The sequence below is a fragment of the Falco naumanni genome, chromosome 5 (assembly GCF_017639655.2).
Source record: "Falco naumanni isolate bFalNau1 chromosome 5, bFalNau1.pat, whole genome shotgun sequence".
NCBI classification, from domain to species: Eukaryota; Metazoa; Chordata; class Aves; order Falconiformes; family Falconidae; genus Falco; species Falco naumanni.
In genome coordinates, this window is record NC_054058.1 from 47,635,909 (window position 1) to 47,663,884 (window position 27,976).

A 27,976-nucleotide genomic window follows, 5' to 3' on the forward strand; every position below is an offset into this window, starting at 1 on the left:
AACAAAACAGGTAGAAGTCACACATCACCCAAGACAGTTTAAGGCAGTATCAATTACAGTGCAAACAGTGATCTCAGTACTGAGTGGTGCCATGGAGGCCACGCTGATGCTGCTTAGCACAGTGGTAATCAAGTCACCCTTCTGAGAAGCACATTCAGATGGGAGTTCAGCATTTGTGTTGGGAGGGCTGTAGCTGGACCAGCAGGCACACAGGTCAAGTGCTTGCCACAGACTTCTGTTCTCTCTGTCCACAGCTTGCTTTGTACCATAAAGCACAGGTACTCAGAGCCACACCAGTCCTCTTCATATCAGTATTCTGCAGCAGCATGGAGATACCAGTACTTACCCTCTTTCAGACCTGCAGGCTGGAAGTACCTGGTAAGTATAAATTACTGTCTTCCAAGTCCCAAGACCTATTCCATAGCACAAAATGCAGTATCTATTTCTGTGTCATGAAGACAAGGCACCAGCTTGCTATGCTTCATAAGTCTCAGAAAAACAGTGCAGCTCATTCAGCCATTGGACTAGCTGTCTCAGAGTGACTAGGATAGTTCCAGAACAGAGACCCCTGTCCTGAATCCCAGAAGACTTTATTCAGCATGCTATTGTTTGTCTCAGATCTTAGATGTAGGGACACAAGACATAACTCGTGGGATCTATCCCATTCACTCACAGCCCTTCCACACAGTGGCTTTAGGCGCTTACCTGGTGGTCACAGAGCTGCAGCAGAGGAATGGGAGTCAAGGGGCTGGCCCTAAACACTGCATTGGATTGTGCAAACTACTGCTTCAGGAGGCAAAGGGGAAACCTGCTCCATCGTGTAGCGTTGCCCTGGTTAGCCCGTCGAGACATACCTCTGGTGGCAACGCATACAGCATCTCTCTGGCCTGTACTCTGGTAGAGGTATGCTCCTTGGAGCCCATTTTTTCTTCCTAATGTTTTCTGATCCTGTCAGTTCATCTTATGCAGTAGACCACCAAGTGCTCTCTGTCACAGGGGCACAAAATAAAGTGATTTAGATGCTAAAGGGCCCTAGTCAAGGCAGATAAACTAGCACTGTGTCATATTTCAAGTTACAGCAGCTCAGCACCTCAAATGCAGCATGACTTTTATAAAGCACTTAAAACATGCAGTTTTTTATTTGATTCTCAAGCATGACTGCTTTCTAAGCTTCACAGCTCAACTTTCCTGCAATGGCTTTTATTTGCCAACTTGATTCTGCTGTTCTAGAAGATTTTAAATGCTCATGTTTAGCTATAGCAAAAAGTTTGCAGTACAAAAACAACACAGTGGATCAGAGTCTGTTCCCTGCTGTACAGGAGAAGGAAGCAATAGTGATTTTCACCCTTCCAAACCACCAGTACCGTACACGGTCTGGAACGGTTGTACTGCTCAGTGTCTCCTGGCAGCCCAGCCAGAGGATAAGCCATCCCGTGCCCTGCAGCCCTGGACAAGCCTTCACCAAACGACATCCTCTGCGATCCCTTCCCCATCCTGGGGCATTGCACAGCGGACTGTCTGCCAAAACACACAATGTGCTCTTGCCTGATCTTGACCAACCTTGACCATGAATTCCTAGAGTGACAACAGGGACTGCAGGAACACGAATGGCTACGTGAGGTTTCAGGTCACAGCTCCGCAGATAACAGCGGTGGCAACTGCAGATGCAGCCTCGCCTCTTGTCCGGCACAGCACACTGGGCATGAACTAGAAGACTACTGTGTTCTGCTATATGGCATTGAACAAAAAGCCCAAATAGCTCATTTTCTTCATGAGGACCAACTCTGTAAGGGTAAGACAGGGCAGAAGAGGGAGATGGGGTGTGAAGGGAAGGACATTACTGACTCTTGACTCTACCTATCACCAAAGACATTCTTGTAGCTTCCAGCAGTGAGCACAGAGGAGGACGTGCAGGTAAATAGGGAACAAGTGCCTTAATAAAAACGAACACATACAACAAAACCAGCAAAATAAATATGCTTTCAAGATCAATTCTACAAAGGAATCAGATGGCACTAAATATACCTCCTGTACATAAAGAAGACCCACTGTTTCCTGTAATCTGATATGGTCCTGCAGCGCTAATCTCTTCATACTTTCAATGTCTTAAAAGAAAAAAGAGGAAAAAAAAAAAGAAGAAGAACCACCACCATGTCTGGGAGAACAGTGCTCTTATCAAGTAAAAAATTTACTCCGAGAGTGAACTGAGATTAAAAGCAGATATTTTCCAGGAGGCTCAAGAATATCAGGCAAATATTTCACATAGAAACATTGCCTTAAGCCCTGTCACCAAGATCCAGAGTAAGAGAATGAGGAAGTGCAAGAAAGACCTGATTCCTTTCTTGACTAATGTCAAAGTCATGCAAGGGTGACAGTGCCATGAAGCTCAGCAGACACCTGCCCGTGACCCCAGCAGGGCTGGTAACTGACCCGACACAGGAATGTCAACAATGCTTTACATGAACAAAACTGTCCTCGTGGGCTGACATGGCCCCATGTCACATATGAAGGCCATTGACTTTGTTCTTACTATCTGCAACATCCATTTCAATGTGGCTGAAAGCAGGGTTGTCTGTTCCTTCATCAGCCATGGTAAATGGTTTCCAGTTCAACACCTCCTGTTTCTCTGGCTAAAAAACAAAAGACAAAAACCATGCTGTGAAGTGGAAGAAACAGTCTTCCCCTCTTTGACCTGCATGCAGAGTCAGGCCTGACATACTGGATGCCTTGCAGAAAAATACATGTTGGTTGCTAATAGATGATAAACAGTTATTCAGTATAGTAGCTAGTATTTTTCTAGGTGCACAGAAGGTTTCTTATTGCATAAGGTACTAGTTGTACAACATGTTCTTGTCACATAAAACGTTCCTGTCCTGCAAAGTGTCTAAAGTATTTTTAGGTGCACAAAGTTCTATTTGCTGTTTTCATGCCTAGTAATATGTCACCACCAGCTCCTTGAGCTATTGATTCCCTGCTCACAGTCCTTGCCTCATCTTTGACATGAAGAGTACATTAACATGCATGATTGCTTAGATGTTCCATCTCTGTTAAACATAATGAGATGTTGAGCTCTTCATGTGCAGGAAGTTGCTCGGTTCCCCCTGATTTTTTTTCTTAGCAACTTTCTGCATTATTTGTGATGTCAACCACTTGTTATCCAGCTCTTAGCTGCATAACAGGGCAGACGACTTCTTTCTGACTCTGGGCATAAAATAGGATGGCTGTGGACATTAGCTTCCATGTGGGTGAGGGTTTTTTTAAAAAGATGACTTTAGGGATTAAATTCTTAGATAGTGAAAACAGTTGTTGGTCCATTAAAGACAGTGAATGACAATAACTGGATAGATGGTCTCCAGTCCTGATATGGACAAATAGCACATACAATTGTACTGTAAAAATCCCTTTCTCTTTCTGGTGTTCACATCCAGAAGTTGAAATACATGAGGTCATACTAAAAGGAGTTGTCATCATGGAGGAAAAATATTTTGCAAACTGGACCATCTCAGAGATATGATCATTGCCTGTACTGCAGCACTTGAAAAGCACTGAACGCAGCTGAGCTTGAATGTTCAGCATCTTGATAATACCAATTGAAAAATCATCTATAGTTTATTAAAAAAAATATTCTCCTATATTCTCCCTTCTAAGGGATTTTTTTACTCAGTAATGTCTCCCCTTTTCTTACATCTTAGGGAGGGAGCTAGGAAACAGATACACTGACTAGAAATGTTTTCTCTCAAACAGTAGCCAGAGTTGAAAAAGAATCCAGACTTTAGAGACACATTTACAAACAAAGGAAGCTTTGCTGAGTCCAAAGTGTGCCTTGGGCCAGCTTCCAAGACACTAGTGAGGGAGTATTTTGGCAGAAACCTGAGAACAACTATCCCTTGTCTCAGCTGCTGCTCTGTTGTTCACTCAAGTCAAGCTGTGGCTAAACATAGCTTCCCTGCCTATGCCAGCTGCTTTACTCCTACCTGCCTTTTGCTCTGCTACTGCCTTAAAGCAGACAGTCATATCAGGCAGCATCAGGTACTGTTCATCCCGGTGGGAAAAAATAAGCCAGGGACTGTTTGCCTTTGGCCCCAGGAGGAAAGATTGATTTAAATCAGAGATGCATGATTACACTTACTGTCTCAGATTTAGACCATGAGAAGTTGGACAGGAAATCTTCCTTAGTCAGCAGGAATTTACAATCTGTGTTCTGCTTTAGTCCTCCTGCAAAATAGGCAGGTTTCAATCAGCCAGGTTTCCACATGCAAATGATTTGTCAGAGCCCAGCTGTGGACACCAGGCCAGATGAGCAGGGCAGAGTCATACAGCAAATGCCATCAAGCAATCACAGGCCTTAGGGATGATTTCTTTACAGTGATGTATACCCTGTACCTCTCAAAATATAAAATGATCCCTCAAAGTCTACTTGAAATGCCTTAGCTATTTCCCAAAATTTCCTAGATCATCCTCAGATTTCTTATTGTGTAAAAGAGCCTGAGACAATCATCAGAAAAGCACGAATCCCAACAACAATACCTGGGACCACCCTGCCACTCCAGGAGATGTAATACCAACTGCTCCCCTGGAACCTGCACCCCAGTCCTCAGCCATCAAGACTCCTGTCTCTAAATCACCAGCAATTTTTATAGTGAGTTATTTAAGAGCAGCCCCAAGGTGGGGTGGGGTGGGGTGGGTGCATGTGTGTGGTTAATGGGATGTTTGGGCATTTTTAAGGCATGGAAGATTAACTAGTCTTGTGTGGGAAAGAAAGAAGGTGCAGGTTCTGGGAATTAGCTCTGATTGCCACCTGAGGCTTAAATGTCATCTTGTACCACAGAGAGCAGGGTGATAAAGTGGTTGGGTTAGTTTTTTAGGGTTTCTGTTTCTTGGGCTGAGGACTTCTCATCTGAATTTCTCAGTTTTCATGTTTTGTTTCAGAGCTGATCTGATCCTAGCTTGGTAAGTAGCAAAGTTTGTCTACAACCATTACTATAGCAATGAGGAGAGCAAAGGAAGGAAAGGGGGTAGGGAGCCAAATTCTCTAGAAACTCATAAGGAAAAGAAAATGGTAGAAGTGTAATATGCTTATTAGTTGCAAGGTAACAGGGAAGCTAATAGAAGTGAGTTTGTCTGTTGTGTTTGGAGTTTTATAATCTGGACTTGTTGTAGGTCAGTTCAATAGGTCTGAAATCTGCCTCAAAGACAGTGGCTGTCATAGGAATCTGGCTGGATGTACTGGGGAAAGCTGTAGAGAGAACCTGCTTTTGTGCTATTTTTGCCATGCAGATAAGAGTTGCACATCACCTAGATGCAAAAGTAGTGAGGCCACGGTCTGGAACTGAAGTTGTTGTTGTGCATCTCATTCCCCTGGCCCCTTACCTGTAGGGTGCTGCTTTTTTCTCCTTGCACAAATAGTACAGGTAAACTGAGAAAGAAGCTAACATAGCCACGCACAGGGTCTTCAGCTGTTAGGTATGTGCTTGGGGGATGTGGTGAAAAGCATGCACTGTACCGGTACAAACAATATCCCTTGAGTGCTCTGAACTCACTCAAAGTACTCTAGAAGCATGGGTGTATCTCCTTGCTTGGAGTTGTTGCCATGTTCAGGGACAATCTAAACCTCCAGCCCCTGCTGGAATCTAATAAAACAGGAAAGACAGATGTTTGGGGGTTGGGGGAGGGGGTTTGCCCCTCAGGTTAAAAAACTGTTGAAACTTCTCTCTCCTTAGAAATTTGAAGTAACTTTTGCTGTGAGCAGAGACCAAAAGTGGGTTGCTGAGGGGAAGGAATGAGATTTATGATGGTAACCTTTACATCGTGTTAGCAATAGGGTCACTGGCACTTCCTGTGACTTCCTGTCAGCTCTCTGACCATCTTAGTTTGAAAGAGATTTAAGACATGTTCATTCACAGCTTGAACCAGTACCTGTTAGGAGGCTGATAATTATTCCCACAGTTACTGTGATAAGTGTCCCAAGTGTGCTGAAGTAAAGATAAGACAAGGAATACCAGTTGTCTGCCAGGGCAGGCCTGAAAAAGAGCAGAAAGTGTTAATCTCTACTTTCCTATTCCAAGCAACTTGAAAATGTTGTCTGTTTCCAGACAGTGTGTAAATACAGAGTCACTTCTGAACCAAGCGACCTGGTAGTTCTTGAACTACCTCTTTACAAAATATACACTGAAAATTTGTCCTAAAATTTGCAGCTCCTTTGTATGGGAGGAGACTGGTTGGTACAGTGAGGCAATCCATGAGATAGAGCAGCTAGAACAGAACAGTTCTGTCTTGGCTTGGAGCCTAGTGCAGAGCTGAGCACTCCAGCTATCCAGATGAAGTGCTAACTTCTTTAGAAGGGGGGACAACATTATTTAAAGGAGGGGATGGACATGGACACACACAAAAAAAGTTGGAAATCAATCATGTGCATCTCCAAACAGCCAGAAACAATAGGACAACTGTCACACCTAAGGATACACCTTATTTTGTTCTCCCTGACAACGTGCTTTGTTGTAACAGTTGTTTCCCTGCAGCTGTGAGCAATGCCAGAGGCCTTGGTGAGAGGTGTAATATATGAAATTGGATGTTGGGCACCTATGTGTGTACCAGGGTATCTGTTGATTGTACAGTTCTCTAAGGTGTAAGGACTGGAAATCCCTAGAAATGTGGGAATTGTTCAGCTTCTTTCTGTTCCTGCTGTTCTCTATGTCATTCATAACTGTTACACTTAATTGTGATTGTCCAAAGTAAGACATTGGTAATTGCAGAGGGGAGAAAATCCTTTATATTATGCCCTCTTCAAATTTCCTGAATAGAACTATTTCTGCACAGACAAGCTCTTGTAGCTGGAGCTGTTGAACTGGCAAATGGCCCTTTAACAGCATACTGCTTTAATTCATGTGGCAGGCTATGGAAGTTAATCCAGTAACTATGAATGTTATGCTTTGGTTTCTTTAACGTCGTGGTTCCCAGTAAGGCATATCCAAGCCTTTAGACTCAAATATTTGAACTGAAGCTTTTCAGATCAATAGAAGATTCACTTTGACTTCTGTTCTGCAATAACTCAGACAAACTTCATTCTAACAAGGGAAAAAAATACTAGAGAGAACTGCATCATCTTAAACAGTCTGGCAGGTAAGTCAAGGAGGGATAGTTATAGTCATCTAAATGCTAGGCAGATGTTTGTGTTGCTTTGAAACAAATACATGCTTTGTTGATCGCACTTGATGAACTTTTATACCTCTCTGCAGTTGTTGTGCTGAAGACTGTTGTTAATGGATTTTCTGTTGATGTCAAATTTCCCAGGGATATGTTACAGCCCGCAGTTGAGAGGTATAGTGGCTTGGTCTTCTCTGGGAGTGGAGGATAAATCTGAGATCCGATTCCAACCCAAAGTGAAATAACAAAGCCACTGACAAGACCCACAAATGCACCCTGCAAAAAGAAAATGAAACTTGGATTTACATGAAAAGCAGAAGGATATTTGAGAAAATAAAACACACACAAACAAAAAAGAACCACCCACATGAGTAAGAAACAGTCAAGATAATCTAAACTGTAAGGCTGCATAGCAAAAATGAAATGTAGAGTTAGGGAAAGCTGGGGAGTTTGCTTCATTCCTACTTCAGGAAATACAGTGTTTACTTGCAGCTGCTGAGCATACTTCTTTTATTTTGCCACTGTGTCCATACAATAAATGGAAAGCTTTGGGCTGCATAGTATACGGGAAAGTATTGCTTCATTTGAGGCCCTCTTTGAACAAATACAGAATCAATATTTCTTTTTCCTCATGTGATCTGTTTTTACAAAAGTCTCTTCTACTTCAGGTGGCAGGTTTTGGCTGACAGCTAGTGACTTATTTATTTATTTTTAATATATACCTAACATCTGCAACTGTAAAGAGATAAAGGTTTGTGATTAGTCAACCTTACTAAATAGCAATCCTGTCAGACTACCCATGGACCATAGTTCCAAATTTCTTTTTTTTTTTTTTTTTTTTTTGATGGAATAGCTTTTTTTTTGTCTGGAAATTATAATTTCATAATACCGAAGCACTCTGAGAAACTCCAGCCTGCAAGTGCTTGGGCCCCATTTTCCCAGCCTGACCCCCTTTTTTTTTTTTTCAGACGGGCCAGCATCCTCTGAGTCCACTGGGTGTTCAGCTACATCTCCAGGCACATCGTTCCCTGCTTCTGAAACTGTTTTCTGGAAATCATTGTCAAAGTGTTGGGGGGTTTTTTTGGTTGTTTTTTTTTTCCCAGATCCCTCCTCTGGGCATGTAAATCTCTTCATGGGATGGAAACTCAAGTTCCTATGCAGCCCTGTTCATGGCTTCTCTCTAATAAGGAGGAAAGGCAGCAAGGGAAAACGTCCTTACAGAAAGTATCAAAGACTTGTCCCTCATCACCCCAACATAAAAATTATTGGAGGGAGAGGGGGAAGGAGATGCCCAAAATTATCAATGAATTTTGGACAAACGGGGCTTTAAATTCTACTTACAATTCCATTTGCAAAGGAGCAAAGGATTCCCAAGGCAAACAGTCCTAAAAGGGGGCCACCAACCATGCCAAAAATGCTGAGCGCTGCCTAAGGAAGAAAGAGTGTGTTATCAGGTGCTGTGCAAGCAGGTTAAAGCCTCTAACGTGGCAAGAAGAGAAAATATTGAGAAGGAAATTATGAGGGGGTTTTTAACTGGTGTGTGCTTGTCTGGCAGGACTTGGTATAGTTCCCTGGTGCTTAAAGCAGAGGCTGAGCCACGGGCTGGTTTAAGGCCAGTACCCAGCAAAGAATAAAAACTAATCTCAGAATGGTATCCAGCAATTATTTTCTTATGTAATTCATTCTGGGCCATTCAACATGGGCATGAAAAAGCAGCCTATACCTACCTGCAACAAGGCTCCCAGGAGCGATGCCAGTGCAGCCATGGCAATGCAGATTCCACCATAAAACAGGCCTGCAGGGGAAAGGCAGAATGATGCGTAGATCTGCCAAAGTTTGAAAATCACTAGTGGAAATGTTTCCATTTAACCCAGCATGACCCCTGATGTCTCCAAAACAAACCTGCTAGCATCTGGGTTTTGTTTTTTGGGTTTTGGTTGTGTTTTTTTTCTAAGAGAGTATGAATTGGCCAAAAGGTCAGGCTCTAAGAAGAGATCATGCAAACATGACAAAATCTTCTTCCAGTATATTATTATAGTTACTAAATGGCAGCCATATGGATTAGCTGTAGTGGCAATAACAAATGTATTGTTCATCTTTCTCAGCTAATCTCCTGTGTCATAGTCCTTATTTTGAGAGAATGACTTTTGCTTCTTGGTCTAAAAATTTCGGAGCAAAAAGGTAAATGCTGGCAGATTACTGGGAGCTGACACTGTGATAAAGGACACCCTCGGTCACTAGGATATAGTGTCTCTTCCCAGGGCCTGTAACAATGGGCTCTGGGGTTTTCTGTTTGGTTTTTTTTTACACCTCCACCCCAGTAGAGTTTCACTGCACAAGCAATAGGTTAATCTCATTGTTTAATGTGCTATATTAAGCAACTCATGATAAGACCAACTGCAATTTTGGCACAAATATTGTTTGCAATAATGTTTAAGAAACTGCTCTCAGGTGAAAATATTTAATAGTTGTCACCTGCCACCAATCTGCTGTGCTTACTGGTATGAGCTATGCCAGCATGTTGGGACTGTGGTTTTTCCATGCTTATTACAGGCACTGTCTTGGGCTACACCTGCAGCTGGTCACAGACAGTACAACTAGCAGAGATGGCAATTGCATTTCAGAGATTTAAACATCTGCTCAGCCTAGTTCTGACCCTTTTGAGCCACATTAAACAGAGAAGCTAAACAGACTGAGGCTCTGAGAGTACATCAATGAAGACATGAAGTTTCTTGTTCTCTGGAACTTTATCAGGACACAGCACCATTGCTCGTGTATCACTCAGTTCAAAGGGTTTGTTACAATATTGTTTCCTGTGCTTCTCATTTTTGACAGATGAAAGAAAAATAACAGGTGTTTTAGTCTGAGACATTTGGCTTTGTAGTATTCCAAATCAATATTGAATACAGATGCAGTGCACCCTCCCTGCTTAAAGATCAAGCAAGATGGTGTTGTTTTTTTTTCCTTTATGCTCACTTGAAATAGCTTGTCCCCTATTCTGTGCAAAACCTATGCAGCAGACCTTGTCTCCCTCAAGTACTGCATCAATGTAGTCCTATCGGTGTGAACACACTTTCTCCTGACTTACACTGCCATAAGCAAGATCTGAATCAAGCCCTCACTTTGTAAAATGAAAGTGGAAAAGATATTTTCCAGACATACTCATCCCCATGGAAATCCATGACAACTTCTTTTCAGAGAGGGATCTGAAGTATGGCTTGATCAGGTCTTCAACAGTCACGGCAGCCAGAGCATTGATGCTGGAGGACACTGTACTACAGAAGGCAAGTTTTATACATTTTTTTAATCTTAGAAGCTGAAATTATAGATAACAGATGAGTTACTGGCAGAGAGAAACTGCCGCTGTCTAGAACAGTGTCAGAAAACTAATGTAACTGCTGTATTGGTTGAAATAACTTATTATTCCAGGTGATGCCGTTAATAACTAACAAAAATTGTTGAAAATAGTTGCTCTTAGTGAAGACAAGGCAAATTTTGACGAAAAGATGGTCCTGGAAAAGTCAATGAAAATATCTATTACATGTGGCTACACTGTAAACATTATTGGTGTACATGATACCTTCACAAATTATCTACACAGTATATATCTGGGTAGGTAAAATTTCTACACGCAGGTCATTGATTACTTTGAACGCACTCTGAGAGAAGAGAGGAGGATTCAGGTAATCTAATTATATTCATCCAGAAAGTAAGGATCTACTCCACACTTAACTATTCCAGGCTCCCTATGGCATCCAGAGAAACCAGCACTCTTAATGTAGTCGGGTGATCTTGCGTCTATGTGTACCTTGCTCTTGCAAGCCACCAGGTTTTCCTTAGCATGTGAAAAACAAATATCCTGGCTGTTCCCTCTACTTACATAGCTACAAGTACTCAACAAAAAAATTATTCTGGTGTCACATTCTTAAGTTTCCTCACTTTTACGTGCTTATTATTGTTCAGAGCCTTCCTTGAAAGGCAGTGTTTCCTAAAAGATGCTCCTTGTGAAAACTGAACAAAACACTCTCCATTATGGGATAGAAGGGGACTGACTTGTCTCCTTCAATAAAAATATATAGTGATTGCTATTTTCATGGGGTTCATTCAAGACAATTGGAAGTCCAGGAACCCTTTTGTAAACAAGACTCTAAAGATCAGGTATGAGGGAAGGGAGATAGCTTTAAAGTTATGCAGATTTGAAACTGGAAAATTAAGGATGAGCGGTAGGAAATTCCCCCAAACTATAGCTATGTAGTGCAATCACCCATTTATAACATTTAAAAATTCCTATAGCAGAGGGGCTTTAAAGGTACAGAGAGGAGGGCTGATTAGTGCCATACATAGCATGTTGCTAGCTATTTCCTCACATTGCTGGTTGGGAACTCCAAACAGCTTTAAGTCCTACGACCTCAGAGCGCCACTGTAGGAAACTATGGGGTTTTTAAGCTGCATCGTCAAAGATCTTACAGTGCTTTTCTTTAAGAACAAAAATTAGCTGGACAGAGATGAAATGCAAAAGTTTTAATATAAATGAAACTTCAGCTCTAACAAAAAAAAAAAAAAAAAGACCACAGGTTGCAAATTATTCATTTACCTTAATGTCCCACTGTAGGCACTAGCCACAAAAAGCCCTGGCACTCCTGGAAAATCATGGAGAATATCCAGCACTAGGTATGGCATTAGCTGAAAAATTCAGAGAGTAGGAAATATTACTGTCTTGCCCTAATTTTTGTTTTTATCACAGTATGCTTTTTGTTACAGCCTTCTCACTGACATTCTGCCCAGCTGTTCTAGCATTTAATGTCCCACCTTGCACTATTTATTGGTTTTCTACACAGAAAACCACTCCTAAAACATCTACTTAAGATACAGCAAAGTCTATTTAGACCACCTAGCAGAGGTGAGCATTTAGCCATGCCATCAGGCATGGTTTTGAGTGATGATGGTATAGGAGGCTAGTGCTGGGCAGCAGGTAGCATGTATTGTACATCACTGTTGGGCTTGGGTGCCACAGTAGATTCTCATGTCTGCTGGCAATTCCACAAAAAGGCTTTGTAGATACAGCCCAATAACCCTCAGGTTACCTGAGAACAATTTCCTTATTGGAAACTGTGTGTCATTTATTGACCTTTGCAAGATCTGAGTGCTGGGAAGAGATAGGAATTTTAAGATTTTCTTACTGAGAACCAATTTTTTTCACAGACAAGTTGGTCTTTTTAGTATCTTACTTCCAGTTTCCCCCAAAAGAATGTGACCGACAGGAACAATTTCATTTCCTTTGGGTTTCCACCTTGGTTTTCTGTATCTCATTTTATTCTAACCTTCAACACCAGGTGGTCCTGCCTTAGGTACTTCATCGCCTCTGCTCTTCTCCTGGCTTTCCAGCTCTTGTCTGTGGGGCATTACCCAGAGCTTATGATTCTCCCAGGCATAAACATACAAAAAAATGATTTCCTGGGCCCTGACTCTGGTCAGTCTATGGGCTCCCAGGGCTCTTGTTCCTCAGGACCTGTTTAGGGGGAGGCCACTGTCAGTTTCAGAGTGGTTTCTCAGCAGCACAGTACAATGCTGTTTGGTTGCCCAGCTCTCCTCCAAAGGAGGGAAGGATGCACCATCACTAGCAAAAAGCTGCCTGCTGGTAACCTTCTTCCAGGTGTATGCTTTGGGCACCATTATGTTTCAAATCTGAAAAGGCTTTCGCATCCCTTGGCACGAAAGCAGTTTAGGTGCGATGACACAAAGCAGCCCTCTAGGGCCGGCCGTCACTCACACAGGCACCACTGCTTCAGCCATCCCTCGCAGCAGCCTCTTCCCCCATTTCAGTCTGGAGTGGTTTCACTCGCTGTTGGCACTCTCAGGCACGTTTTGTTACAGACTCAACTGTTAAGGGACTTGGGCATGTCATTATTGTCAACCTTCGGCTCTTGAACCCCCACACCTGGCAGTTATGGTGCAGAGGAAGGGCACCCCCTCACCACCCTCGCCTGAAGCATGGGGCCCTACCTGATCGAGTGCCGACACCTGCTTTGCCGACCATGGGTCGCAGTCCTTGTAAATGGAGTAGAGGGCCAGGCCGCACAGCACCGCACAGGCCAGTATCGCCCAGAGGCCCACCAAGTTGATGTACAGCGACCTGCAGAAACACCACGTTAGAGCTCAATGTCCCCACAAGACCCCACCAGGGTCCAGCAAGCAAGCTGGGGAGACCTCCTGGCTGGTGGCTGCCCGCTGGAAAGGGAGTCACGATACAGGTCCCAATATTTCACCTGGTGCGAGATCATGGGTTTACATGTACAAATTACGCTTCTGGTTTTTGGTGGTATGGTCTGAGTGCCTGTCCTCTGACAGTCTGCTCTGGAGATGATGGGAGAGATATGGCAATTCCCAGGCTTTATCATGTGTGTGGGTTTTATGCTGCAGGCAGCTGGAAAGAAGATGCTCTTCCCCCCTTGCCACACCTTGGTGAAGACAAACCCCAGACAGATTTGTAAGGTGGGGTGCCCCAGATCAAACTGTGGGGTATCTTTTAGTCAGCATCAGCACTCCTTTGCCTCTGGAGCTGCAGTGCTGTGCTTACGCAACAGTGGGGTTGTCCTTGTAAAGCAACTAAACCACCATTTCCTCCTGGAACGATCTCAGTGGGAGGCAGCCCCGAGGCACTGGGACCCAGGACCTGGTCTGGAGCTACCTATAGCTGCCATTTCCAGAGAGCAGGGGGTGGCCACCGACCCCAGGGTTTCCCCTTTAGTAACTAAACAACTTGGAGCCTGCTATGGTCCAGTATCCCCATTGCCTCCCTATGTCCTGACAGGAGCTTCAGCTAACACGGAGGGTAGAAATGTGTTTTCACCAGGCATTATGCTACTTTTGCCACACTCAACAGGCAGCCTCTACTGGTAGTGAAAACTAACTTGTTGTTCTTGCTCAGTGAGGGCTTTTCCTTTCCATCTAACTATCCAGTCTTCTCAAATGTTTCTCAGCTCTTGATGACTCCTGGGTCACAAAGTTCTTCTCACCTAAGGTGATCAATTCAAGCAAACACATCCTCTGGGAGCTTGGCCTTGAAAAATAGCGTTCCTTTCCATCAGTTGCCTCCCAGTTATCCACCAACAGTGATTTAACTGCCTGACAGATCATGTACCCTGGACCCGTGCCAACTGCTAAGACCTCCACTGGGAGAACCTTTGGTTTGTGTGCAAATAGATCCATGCCTGCAATGCTTCAAGAGGCCTTTTAGTACTTTCAGTTCCCAAGAAGGTAAGGGACACCAGCCTTTAGACTGCTCTAGAGGACCATCAAGAGAATGAAAAAGTAAACTTAACTTTATAGGCCTTGTTAAGCATTGAAATGGACATTTTCAGAAAGGCATAACATAGATTAATTGGTTGAACTATCAGTTTCATACCATAGAAAAATTTTTGGCAAGCACAATGTTAACTCTTAAAAAAGACCATATAGCTGAAGCTGTTCTGAATTGGCATAATCTGCCTTGATATAAGGCACTCAAACTGATCTAATGCAAGATTTAACCAATGAGTTAAATCAATACAACTCTTTTGAACAGTATTAGCCTAGAGCCTGCAGGAAAGATTAGAAAGTCAAGAGAAACACATGGAAGCAAAATAAATTGTTTGTCTGAATCCACAAATTCCTGTTTTTAAACTGCATCAGTGTTTGACACTGAAAAGAAAGCTGTGGGGTTTTTCTTCTGATTTACATCCCAGTTCATGGTACACCCTATGACTAAGCACTAGAGTATAGTAATTGTAGCACTAGTGGGGGGACATGTTCCCATTAACTCTGGGTGAATAACATGGGATGGAGTTGTGAGAAATAGGCACCATGACTGTGCAAGGCTTATTTTTGGTTGGTTGTTTCAGGCTGGCTTTAAGGTTTTAGCACTGAAACATGCTAGATTATGACCTTGAAAGGAGAGAGAAATGTTAGTAGCCCATGTTTTCCTCCTGCTCTAAGCGCTTGTTATCATTCTTGTATAACCATTATGTTCAATTTGCCTAGTTACTGTTTGAAGTTGACAACATGTGCTCCTACCTACTAGTGTGTTTCTTGAATGGGATGAAATCCTTTCCCAAAGCCTGAGAAAATTCCTACTCCTGTGCCACTGTTAAAGGCTTTCTCAAAAACTGCAAGTTGGGATCTGTGAAAAAATTTTCTTAGCTCTGATCTATTACTGTGCTGTCTTTATAAAGCCCTACAGTAAATGCCACAGAGGTACACCCTATTACTCTGACCTGATGACATTTTACATTTTATGTACAGATTAATAATAATAAGAGGTGCAGGCTACCAAGGTGACTTGCCAGATGTGTTTAACTACATTTGAAATTACCTGGATAATCATCACAGAACAGCAGCATTTATAGTTGTGACAAGCTGCAACCATTACACAAGATGATTTCTCCATGCAGGGGAAATACACTGTACAAGCGAGGCACAAGCAAGATGCCATGGAGTCCAACCACACACACCAGCAGAAAAGGACTCTACTGATTAAGGCTGTGCCACCACTAATATGGTATGAGCTATAAATCCCATTCAAACCCCTCCAGAACCAAATAACCTCTAGCCCTGGTTAAAGCTGCTGCAGCAGCTCAGAAAATCTGCCCAGAAGCTGCCATGGCACCACATTCCTCTTGGCCATGCTGCTTCTGGGTTGCCCTGCAGGTGTGCCTCCTTACAAAGAGGACAGGGAGGTTGCAAGAGCAGAGCACATCCCTAAGTTGGAGCAGGTGCTTGGGAAGAACAGTCTCACCAGCACACAAATCTAGCACAATGTATGCAGCTGTTTTCCTATAAGCAATATGCAATCATGCCAGGCAGCATTACAAATGTGGGATGCACCTCCTGCTTGTGCAGTGCTGAGAATCTGGAACCCAGCCATGCACCAGAGCTTGTGGAGAAGCTACATGTGGAGAGCACCAGCTCATTCCAATCTGCAGTGCAAATGGCTGAAAAGTAGATATTTATTGCCATAACCAAAATATTTCAGTTCTAAACTGTGCATGATTTTGTGGGTATTTTGCTAAATTTATGAAGTGAAAGCCTTCATAAAATTCCTTCTCTGTGTGTCACTGTATTATACAACTTATGGGGACTGTAGTTATGATGTGCATTTATATATTTCTCCTATAAATGGACTTTGAGCTCACTGGTAATTCTTAAATCCTGAGTTAGGAACTACTGGAATGATACTAAAGATAAAGGTAAGATAATAGAGTTAGTAAATATACTCCATTCTAGAGTAAAGGCTGATCAGAAATGTTTGAATTCAAGAAAACAGAACTCTCTGCCAGTTTCCATAGTGAATTCCTAAAAAAAAATAATAATATATGATTCCTCAGCAATTTTATTCCTCAGTTCCTCAGCACTGAATAAAACACTACCGCATTTTCTCATGCCTATACTCATTGGTATGGAAAAATCTTTTAGTCTTTACTTATGCAAAATTCCCACACAATTATTTAGGTTTAGTAGAGTAGCAATTCAAGATGCTGTCTTGATATGGCTTCAGAACAGGCACTATATTATTTGGTCTTTAGGTTGCATATAGACTTAATGGAGCTATTTGTATGCAAGAATGTATGCAAGGCATAGTGAAACATTCTGGCACAAAGTTCAATGTTGTAGCAACTATACATGATTCAAATACCAGTATTTATTGTATTGATTTGTCTTCTACCTGGTCCAAAAACCAGAAAACAAAAGCTGTTACATTTTACAAATGGATTTTATATAGATAAAAAACATTCCATTAAAAAAAAAATCCCCCTTATAAAGAACAGTCACTGTTAAATTCAGATGTTAAGAGTTACTGTAGGCAGACTTACAGTTTTGCGTGGAACCTGCTTTTGCATGAAATGTACCTCTGTACTTGAGACTGGTTTACCCCATATATGCTAGTCCATGTGAAAGTCCCACCTATAACAATTGTCCAGAAGGTGTGCCTTTGCAAAGGATCGGGATTAAAGCTACAATGAGAGGCAAAAAGAGAAAATAAATTCAGAATATGAAAATTTTCTTATTATGAGAAAACCTTAATGCATAGGAGAAAAAAATTCCCCATAATTGTCCTAATACAAACTCTTTTAATATGGCCAGATTTTTCACATTCAGATACTCCAACTTCACATGAAATCACAGAAAGCAAATTTTAAAACTCAGAGCTGATCCAGTGAAACACTCTGATCTGTCCAAAGGTGAAGTTTAACTAATTTATTTGCCTATACACTACAGTCCTAAGTAAAGCTATATGATGACTATGACTGTTGTGATTAAATGATGCTCCAGTAAAAAGTCTCATATGCCTACTTATCTAGAGGGACATCAGTTTAACACCAATATAAAGGTGTGTTTGCAAGCCCAGCCTTTGTGGGCAGTGCCTCTGTCTGTAAAACATTTTTCTGGTTTAGTTCTGAGTAAGAGATTTTACATGGCCATAAGTACTTTTTTTTTTTTAATCACACTTTAATATAGCAATAAATTATGCTTATCTTGGTGAACAATGTAATATTATTTTGCTTATTAGATGTTTTTATTCCTTTTCTTTTTCCATCTGTGAACCCTGTGACTGGGGGGAAAAGCAATGCAGTATAACCACTGCAAATCAGCCAAACTGATTGAAAAAAATGACTGTTCACAAGAAGCAAAAAAAACCACCCCACAGATGAATTACTTACTGAAGAACTTGGTGAAGAATTTTACAGAACAACCTGATTAATATTGTGAACTGATAGAAAAAGGTAATACTTGTCACACTAAACTGTCATTAACAGCACTGGGTGAAGTTTAATGACTGGACTTGATGATCTTAAAGGTCTTTTCCAACCTAAATGGTTCCATGATTCTAAGTATCTCAGAGGAATCACCTATTCACCAAAAGTACAATAACTTTTTCTTTAATCTTAAAGTGGTTTTCGATTTAATACTGTCAGAATGAATAATCTTGACCTTGCAAAATTCTATTTTTAGGCTATGATTAGTTACAATAATGAAGAGTAAAATACTATTAAAACTACTTTCAATTCTTCTTTCAGGAAAAAGGAAAACATTTCGGTTTTTCAAATTAGACAAAAACTATTATTTTCCCAGTTGTTTTGGTTCAGTAGCTGAAATGCCAAATCAGCTGTTTGGAAACTCTAAGTGTAAATATGATTGTCCTCTCCCATTCACCGTTCACTTGCAGTGGAACCCAAAATGTATCCTTAAAACACCTACTTGACAAAGTAAAAAGGCTTTTCTTTTTTACAGGATTTTGCATGGTGTAGAACCTAAAAAATATCCCTCAAACTAGGTAAGCTTGTTCAAAAATACATAAAAATTGGGTCACAACTCCTCCCCCCCTCCTCCTCCTTCAATAGCCATTTAATTTCAGTTAGTCACCATGGGCCAAATTTATAGGAATAAAACAGCACATCATCTGCAACTACAAACTCACTCCCAGAAGTTTAATCTTCCTCCATAGTAGGAATCGTTTATGATACGTTCAATTCCCTCCTGCACCACCACAGCTCGTATAATCACAGATGAAAATCCAGCAACCATGATTCCAACCTGGAAAACATCTGTCCACACCACTGCCTTCAGACCACCCTGCATGAGGAACAGCATGTATCAGGTACAACAGGGAAGCAGCAATCTTGCTTCGTACTCACATTCAACTAAGAGAAATGTTACAATCTGTGTTATGCATAATAGATCAATTTCATCTTTTTCTTTCATAGAAATTGTTCTGTTACTGGAGTGTTTAGGAATTGCATCCTGGAACCTATTCAGGACATCCTGGTCCTTTTTTGAAGCGCAGTAGAATTTACTTTGGCCATACACACAGTTTAATCCAGTATTTCCTTCATCACATAACCTGATTCAGAAGTCTGTATCAAAAGATAAACTGGCAGACAGTGTTCACCTTACACATATACAGTACCACTGGCCTCCAGAAGGCATACCATTCACGTGAATAAAAATAAACATGATTTAACCGAAATTACACAAATAAATTTGTCACTGAGGTTCCATTTAATAATTTCTAGACATGTGGTCAATTAACACTAATCTAAAGACCAATCTGTTCCTGTGGTACTTGCTATTTTCAGTGGCTCTATTCAGAAACAGACAGGACTATTATAGTTGCTTTAAGCAGGTGCTTGAAAAATTATGCAACTAAACCTGGATTAGAGGAAACTAGATTAGAAGAAAAATCACAGGAGGATTTTAGGAGGGGAAATTGTCTTTTTGCTGTTCTTTCAGCTACAACAGAAGTTTGAATGTTTCAAAAGAGAAAAGGCTTGAGTCACATAGTGGCTACCTTTGCATCCATAGAAGTCCCTGGATGAATATGGCCCTGTGGCTAGAGCTACACTGTGAAATGTGCTCCCATGGGTAACCCAGTTATTAGGCTACTTTTCAGTAAATTCCATATTTGATGTGAATGGTGAAAGGAATAGAGATTTTTTTTCTTAGCCAAAGGGCCCACATACCAGTGTGCAGTAGAAAGTACAGACCACGCCGGTTGCCACCACTGCACCCCACAAGTCAAAGCCAGTAACTGAAAAAGAGGGAAATGGCATCAGTGTGATTGAGGCACTGGGAGAGGAAACAAACAGGGTCAATTTTTCACCCCAAATCTGTTTTTTGAAAAAACCTAGAAATAAGTTAAATGCAAAAGTAAGAGTAAAAATGGAAATGAAAAGATTAGGGTGACTGAACCAGCGGATTCGCTCTAACCAGTTCTAAAATGGAAACGGTTGTTACAGACATTGGAAAATGCTAAAAAGTTGGATATATTTCAGGATTCAAGCTATTTGTCTTTAATGTGAATGATGCCTAACAACATGCAATATATTTGTAGCCCCAACTCAGAAAGGTGTTAAAATAGTTGCCCTTTCTTGAAGTGCCTGGATACTCCCACAGAATCCTTAGGCAGGGATTTAAGCAAGTAAATAGCATGGGCATGCTCCGTGGAGGTAAGGTGGTTCAAAATGGTCTGGAAGAAATGTGTCAGACTAAAAGCCTTTCTTTTATTTTTCTTTCTTTTAGGGAAACATGACAGTATGCCTACACCAGATGATGCTGTACTGTGCTTGGCATACAGGCTGTCACTGCCCCAGCTTGGCACACTCATGTGCTGCCAGGCAGGATACTTGTGGGCTCCCCAACAGATAGCTCAGGCTAATGAGAAATACTGCAAAAAACCCAATGAAAAACAGTGCTTCTAGCTGGGGGCCAGCTAGGTCATAGCTTGGTTAGCATGTATTTGCAGGGCAAATATAAAGGATATAAAACCTGTGGGTCTTATACATTGCAGAAGACCAATGCAGATAGTGTTGGGTTTTTTCTTCCTTTTTGTTCAATGAATGAGCCAAAAAACACCCCAAAACAAACAAACAGAACAACTGTGATTTTCATTCTAGACAAAATTATTAATTTTTATTTTTATTTTGTTATTGCCTTTTCTTGCCAAGTGGACAAATTAATTGCATCAGATTAGAAGTTTAATTTGGCTCCACATAAAAGCATTTTTCCCCTTTAGAAATAAATATGGCTCATTTTCAAAGCGAAGAGTCATTTTGAAGTAGAAAATGGAAATATTTCATTTTGTAAATATCACAACAAACATCTTAAGTTGAAGATCTCTTTGCTGTTACATTGGTTTTCCTGGCAAAATGATAGGCTGAGTTAAGCAGTTCCAGGCAGCCCAAACCCATATTTACAGAACTTTTGCCTTGCTCTCTTCTAGAAGAGCACTTAGCCAGGGGAATTAAATGTTTGCTTAGTCTCTGCATTGCCTTCAAACTTTACTTAAGTCATCTTAACTTTTTTGAATGTAGCCATTACCTAAGGATATTGCATGAGAAGTAGAGTGAATGTGAGCAGGTTTTGCCCTTGAGCCTCTTCTGTAATTCCTTACAGGTAGGGATTAAGAGATCAGGATTAAAAATGGGAGGCCTTCTATCAGAGTTCCCATCAGGATCAACAGAAATCTTAGAAGACTTCATGGAAAAGCCTTGATCTAGATTTTTAGGTGTGCATTAAAAAAAAAAAAAAAAAAAAAAAAGAAAGCATACCATACTATGCACAGGAAAAATTATAACAGTAGACGAACAGTTGCAGTATCCTCATCTTACCTTGATTTAGTGCTAAAGCTGGAGCATAAATTACAATACCAGTGTACAAAGTCTAGAAAGGGAAAAAAGATAAAAGATTAAAATAAATGTAAATTCTTGCAAAGGTGATAGCTTTCTGAGATTATTTCTTTTCAAGTATTTATGTGGTCTGTATTTCCTACATAACTGTTGTGAAATAATTCCAACTGTTAGAAGACTAATGTCTGAGACTAACTAACACTGTAGTTTCACAGCCTAATGTTCTTAAATACCAAGGACTTTTAAATACCATCCCTCTTCAGCTTCTCCCAGCTTTTATAATTAACTTATTTTATTGCTTTAAAACTTCAGTCATATGACAGAAACAAGAGCAAAAGGAAGTTGATGAGGTTTACACGTAGTTTGCCAAGGCATCTATTACAATTTCTCTTCTCAGTCTTGGGATCAATATGCCTCTCAGTATGCGACTACAATGCACATGAATAAGAACAAAAAATACAGCATTAGTTAGTCATTATTGATAGCATTATAAGGAATTACACTCCTATAAGATAAAGCCATGCCTCATTATCAGCAGATTTGTATTTTCACCCAATACAGTAAAGATACAGACAAATGAAGGAGCTACTCTCCACTTTTGTGGGCACAATGAGATTCACACACTGATATCCTCTATGATTTCTTTGTTTAAATTTCTTTATTTTTAAATCATGTTTACTTTTTTACTATTGTTATTACTGCCTTGTAATAATAGGACAAGTTCAGCTGTGACATGATTCAGGACAATACAGCCTGCAAAGACTTCTGCAAAGGTCAGTGATCTTGACTCAAAAGATCTAAATCACAGTCAGGTCCTGAGCTGACATGCATCAACTTTCCATGGTCAAACTCTTCTAACTCCCTGATTTACAGGGTTGGGACTTGAACGTGGAAAAGCAGCAGAATCAGACACCATCCAGCATTCAGCAAGCCTTTGCCCCTTCCACGAGTGTGCAGTCCACCCTAGGCACAGGTATTAAACCAGAGCAGGATGGTTAACCACAGGATTACTCACTGTGGCTTTTGAGCCAGTCAAATCTGGTCCCTGTGGCAGAGCTCTGCCACATAGCCAGTGGCTACGCTGGGGAGAGAACCAGGAGGTAACTGGAGTGAGTGGTAATCCAAACCCAGCAGAGGGGCTGCTTCACCCAGCATGACCAGATTACCTTGGCCCCTTGCTGTAGACCTGCTACAAGCACATGTCAGCAAAGATGGTAGGGCCACTGGGGAAATAATTATTCCTAGCCGTGTACTACTCCCTGTGTGCGCATTTGTTTTTCTCGGTGACATGAGTCCTCTGCAGGTTTTGATATATACCTTGTATGCCAAGAAAACTGCCAATCCTGACCAGTCCCTGGTGAATATCTCCTCAGAACCAGCTGCATCACTTCCCAGCCAACAACTGATACTTGTCAAGCCCAGTCAATGTTTGACTTGCTGTCTATACAGTGACTGTCAGCACGTGCTGCTGAATCATAGAATGGTTTGGGTGGGAAAGGTCCTTTAAAGATCATCTAGTCCAACTCCCTGCCATGGGCAAGGACACCTTCTACTAGACCAGGTTGCTCAAAGCCCCATCCAGCCTGGACTTGAAACTTCCAGGGATGGGGCATCCACAGCTTCTCTGGGCAACCTGTTCCAGTGTCCCACCACACTAATTGCAAAAAATTTCTTCCTTATATCTAATCTGAATCTACCCTCTTTCAGTTTAAAACTATTACCTCTTGTCCTGTCACAACATGTCTTGGTAAAAAGTCCCTCTCCACCTTTCTCATAACCCCCCTTTATATATTGAAAGGCTGCAATAAGGTCTCCCTGCAGCCTTCTGTTCTCCAGGCTGAACAACCCCAACTCTCTCAGCCTTTCTTCATGGGAGAGGTGTTCCATCCCTTTGATGTTTTTTCTGGCCCTCCTCTGGACCCACTCCAACAGGTCCATGTCTGTCTTGTGCTGGGGATCCCAGAATCAGCTGCAATACTCCAGATGGGGTCTCACAAGAGCAGAGCAGGATAATCACCTCCCTCAACCTGCTGGCCACAATTCTTTTTATACAGTCCAAGATAGGTCTGACTTTCTGGGCTGCAAGCAGACATTGCTGGCTCATGTCCAATTTTTCATCCACCACTATCCTCAAATCCTTCTCCATAGGGCTGCTCTCAGTCCCTTCATCCTCCAGCCCATACTGATAGCAGGGGTTGCCCTGACCCAGGTGCTGTACGTTGTACTTGGCCTTGTTGAACTTCATGATGTTCACATGGGCCCACCTGTCAAGCCTGTAAAAGTACCTTTGGATGGCATCCCTTCCCTCTAGCAAATCAGCTGCACCATTTAGCTTGGTGTCATCCACAGACTCACTGAGGATGAGCTCGTTCCCACAATCTATGTCATTAATGAGGGTATTAAATAGTATTGGTCCCAGTAGAAACCCTTGAAGGACACCACTCATTACTGGTTTCCAGTAGGACATTTAGCTGTTGACTGCAACTCTTCGGATGTAACCATCCAGCCAATCCCTTATTCTTGTAGTAGCCCATCAGTCAAACCCATATTTCTCCAAACCTGCTAGTTCAGGGATTCAGCATGAGAAAGCGGCATTCTCATATGCAGCAAAAAAGTGCCAGAAGCTTTGAATCATGAGAAATTAAAATCTACAACTCTGATCACATTTTTGTGTAAACTAAAACAGGACTGATTACACAATCTTTCCACTTCTTAAGTAGTTTTTCAGGTTGTATTACTACATACCCTATTTTTCTTCTTTTAAACACATGCCAATACTCAAAGAACAGTTAAAATTACACCATTAAAATATTGGGGAGTTTCCTCTCCTCACAATTCTTTTTGTTATTCAGGTTAAGCTGTTAGCACTTGCATAGAAGACACCTATAGATCTTCAGTTAATTTCCTTGAGTACATATTTAGGTTGTATAGAATTACTTTTCTGATCTTTGCCAAGGAAAGATTATGCTTGGCTTGTTCCAGTTTATGCAACTGTGATGTCTTTGTATTTGCCAGTGAAACAGCATCAGGATTCTCACTTGGTAGCACTCTGCTTTTCCTATGGGCTTGTGTATCTGTGAATGCCAGCTAAGCAACCCTGTTCAAGTAAGTAATTAGCACCGCACTGACCACCATCTTAACTGGTGCAAGTGTGATTGCCCTGTAACCAGGAAAAAAGCAAGCATGTAACTTGAAAAGCTTTCTGATTGTGTACTCATTCTTGCTTTGAATTCCCCCAAAAGTCCACTTCAAAATTGTGAAAAGAACACATTCTTGTTTCTGGTGAATTTAACACATGTTCACTGTACATTTAAAAGCTGTGGTCTCTCACCGACTCCCTGAATGTGCTCTGGATACAGCAAGCCACACCAACAATAATTTCAGGGACTGCTTTAGTTTAACATTCCCTGAGGCAGTAATTTGCTATTTCTCAGTTTGCAGACACCCAGTTTTTTCCAGTGGTGGTGGTATAAACCCTTGTGCAGTAAATGACAGCTCCTGACTGTTTTGTCACCTTGCACAGACTCTTGAGAATTAGTCAGACGCCCAGAATCCACGCACTGGAGGATGAAAACTGCCGCTGCAGATGATTGGGGCATGTTTACATTTTGAACCCATTGTGGGTTTCTCCAGCAGGCAGGCAAACAACTGCTCTTCACACTGCTACCCTGCAGTGAAGGGTCGCTCATCTCTTGGCATGGTGCTGACGCCAAGTGACTGCTCTGGGTGCTCAACAATGCACACAGAGAGACACAATGCACAGGGGCAGGTAGCCCAGCATCCTCTCCCCACCTCATTGCTTTGGAGCAGAAAGAGCTTTGTTTCTCGCACTCTCAGCCACCTATGCACTGTGGTAACCTCATCAACTGTTCAGAGAAAACAGCAAGTTACACCAAGCTGAAGAATCCTGGTGGCTACAGGGACCACAGAACAGCTTTGAGATTTACTTGCCGTTTGTATAATGAAGAGGACCGTTCCACAGAGGCGCAGGTATTTATTAAATCGAAGCTCTAAATACTGCAAAAGAGAAGAAAAACCAAATGTGTTTTTTTTCAAAACTTGGCACTATTGATAGGACTAGAGTGAAGAGATGAGCAATACAGAAGGGACATAGTGTCATTTTTACATTTTCACGAATGGCCAAAATCCTTACAGTCACCTTGATTGATATCTCTTTCAACTTAATGTGATATTTTTTACAGACCTCACCACTGGATGATAATACACAAGCAAGTGAAGTAGATGTAAGCTAGTCAGTATATGATGGAGTCTGCCGAATGGAAACCAGTGCTACCCAGCAGCCTCAAGGCACTCAATAGACAGGGAGCTGTGCACTGTGACCTGGTGAAGATCAGCACATATTATCACAGAATCATTGAATATCCCTGGAAGGGACCCATAAGGATCACAGAGTCCAGCTCTTGAATCTGCACAGGGCAACCTAAAAGTTCACAATTACATACCAGCAAACAGCAGAACTCACTTGCATTGTGAAATCAGAAAGAAAAAGAAAGCATTATGGCTATTCCTAAGCCTTAGTGAATTTGGAAACTCTGGCATTATGTGTGTCCATTTGAACTGTTGCAAGAGAGGGCAGAAGGTTTTCAGCAGTCGGCAAGCTTCCTCCCACGGTAACCTCACCTTCTGCACTGCCCACAGCAGCTCACTGTAGTCTACCAGTAAGTAGAAATTTAGCCTTTTGCAAAACAGAAACCCTCACTTTTCTTTCTAGCCTGGGACAGCACAACCTCTGAATGAGTTTGTCATGCTGTAGGGCAGATTTGTTCCTACCATCTGTCCTAATAACCCTCTAGGGCGTGTGGTTGTACAAAAAGAATCAATCTCCTTTGCCTGCCAATCTGTTCAATTGGCACAGGCAAACACTGAAGCATCTCAAAGTGCTCACTCATGAAGTGAGCATTTAAAACATGATCTGTGAGCATGTCCATGCAAGAAAGCAGTGCTGAACCCCTGGACAGACACAAAAAAGTTGTTTAATCTCTGAACTCTGTCCACAAACAGAAGATATATCTTTTATAGGTGCATTACTCAGATCTAACCCCAAGATTATCAGTGAGTTTCTGGTCATTATTATAGAGCCCTATTTTTAAGTATCTTCATAACTGACAGTCCAAAGATTAGTAGTTTAAAACACACTGGAAGACACCAGAAATTTCTGTTGGTGAATTCTTATCTAAATCACCAACAGAAACCTTGTTTTCAGCCTCAAGTGCTGCAGTGTTCGTTCAGTGTAATAAAATGCTAAAGACCAAAGTAGCTGGCCAAGGACTTTCACCTGCAGTGATGCCCCTTTCCCAATGTCCTCTGTGAAAAGAGCAATTTGCCTCCAAATCTGCAGCTAGGAGCTGTCTCCACACAGGAAGATAAACAGGTTCAACAGACCTTCTAAATCAGAAGAAAGTCCTGACCAGATGCTTCCTCACCCCAAAACAATCAGACTCTACCTGTGATTGTACCACCACCCCAGACATCTCAGTGTCACTAGCTATAGCTTGAACTTATACACTGAGCCGAAGACCAGCTCAGCCGTATTTTGGTGGAAGTAGGAAAACTCTCTCTCGGGCGCACAGTACTTCCTGACCTCCCTGTATAAGCATGATGGAGAAGACATTCACCTGAGGCTGTTCAGGAGGCTGTCTGAACAGCCTCAAGTGAAAAGGTTGTCTCCCCAAAATCTCTAGTAGCAGCACAAATATATAGTCTGGCAGAGAGGGCCTTCTGTGGCTGCACGTAGGCTTAGAAACCTGTCTGGAGGGAGCATGATGTGAGAACTCTGGTTCCTATGTAGATGTGTTTGCACTTCGTTCTTGGTACATTAATTACACATCATTAACCACATGTCCCCATCTAAGCTGCATGAGGATTAATCCACCTGCTGAACTAAGTGTCTGGAGTGAGGAAACAAACCTGACATGATGCACAGCTGCTGAGCATCTCCTGTCTGCAGACACAGTGTGGGCAGACTTGGGGACAGAGTAGGTTGCAGCCTGCTCTTGGGAGAGTGGAGATATGTGGCACACAGAGCACGGGGTGTTTGGGGAAAGAGACTGAGGGAAGGCATGTAGAAAGCAGGCGCGAGAAGCCCCCCAGCTCCCTGAACGCTGTGGAAAGGCTCCTTCTACTCCACCTTACCTCATAGGTGCTGGTAATGCCCAGCTTGTAGAAGACAGGTAGGAAGATCTCGGCACTGCACAGCACCACCAGGCCATAGGTGATGGCAAAGATGCAGAAGATGGCACCGTAGCGATAGATCTCGGCAGGGGTGCCCAGTACGGTGACAGCTGACATGAAGCTGGCGGTGAGGGAGAGCGCGACAGGGAGAGCGCTCATGCTGCGGCCCGCCATGAGGAAGTCCTTAGATGTCTTCTGTCCTCCTCCCACAAAGGCATAGTAGACCCCGATGATGGCCGAGACCAGCAGCATGGCTGCAAAGACCACGTAGTCCCAGACAGTGAAGCTCCCCATGCTACTGGAGGGACTCGCACTTGGAGCCGAGGGGCTGGCCCGAAATCGGAGGGGCAGCTGCTGCCCGCGCAGGGCAGGAGGAAGGGGATGGGGACGGGACCCGCGGGGGTGCGCTGAGCCCCACCGGGCCAGGTGCGGTGCGGAGCGGTGCGGAGCGGTGCGCAAATCTCTGCCCGTGTGTCTGC

At 42.3% G+C, this 27,976-nt stretch overlaps 1 protein-coding gene across 1 annotated transcript; it reads right to left on the reverse strand.

The window, feature by feature from the left end:
• Positions 1-619: 619 nt before the first annotated feature.
• SLC5A8 (solute carrier family 5 member 8) lies at positions 620-27,877 on the reverse strand. The gene is made up of 15 exons (XM_040595623.1): positions 27,459-27,877; positions 25,257-25,322; positions 21,288-21,339; positions 19,641-19,708; positions 18,599-18,753; positions 16,992-17,132; positions 13,147-13,276; positions 11,738-11,826; positions 10,306-10,418; positions 8,871-8,938; positions 8,485-8,571; positions 7,226-7,419; positions 5,917-6,020; positions 4,130-4,215; positions 620-2,618 (listed from the first exon to the last, which is right to left on the reverse strand). The coding sequence occupies exons 1-15, from the start codon at positions 27,789-27,791 to the stop codon at positions 2,499-2,501; spliced, it is 1,806 nt and encodes a 601-aa protein (XP_040451557.1). The 5' UTR covers positions 27,792-27,877; the 3' UTR covers positions 620-2,498.
• Between the last annotated feature and the right edge of the window lie 99 nt (positions 27,878-27,976).

Coding starts and splice junctions, on each gene's coding strand:
- SLC5A8 (XM_040595623.1), bottom strand. CDS start 27,791: ATGGGGAGCTTCACTGTCTGGGACTACGTGGTCTTTGCAGCCATGCTG. Junction 25,323..27,458: donor GCATTACCAGCACCTATGAG/GTAAGGTGGAGT, acceptor TCTCTTTTGCAG/TATTTAGAGCTTCGATTTAA. Junction 11,827..13,146: donor AGGTGTCGGCACTCGATCAG/GTAGGGCCCCAT, acceptor TGAATTTTTCAG/CTAATGCCATACCTAGTGCT.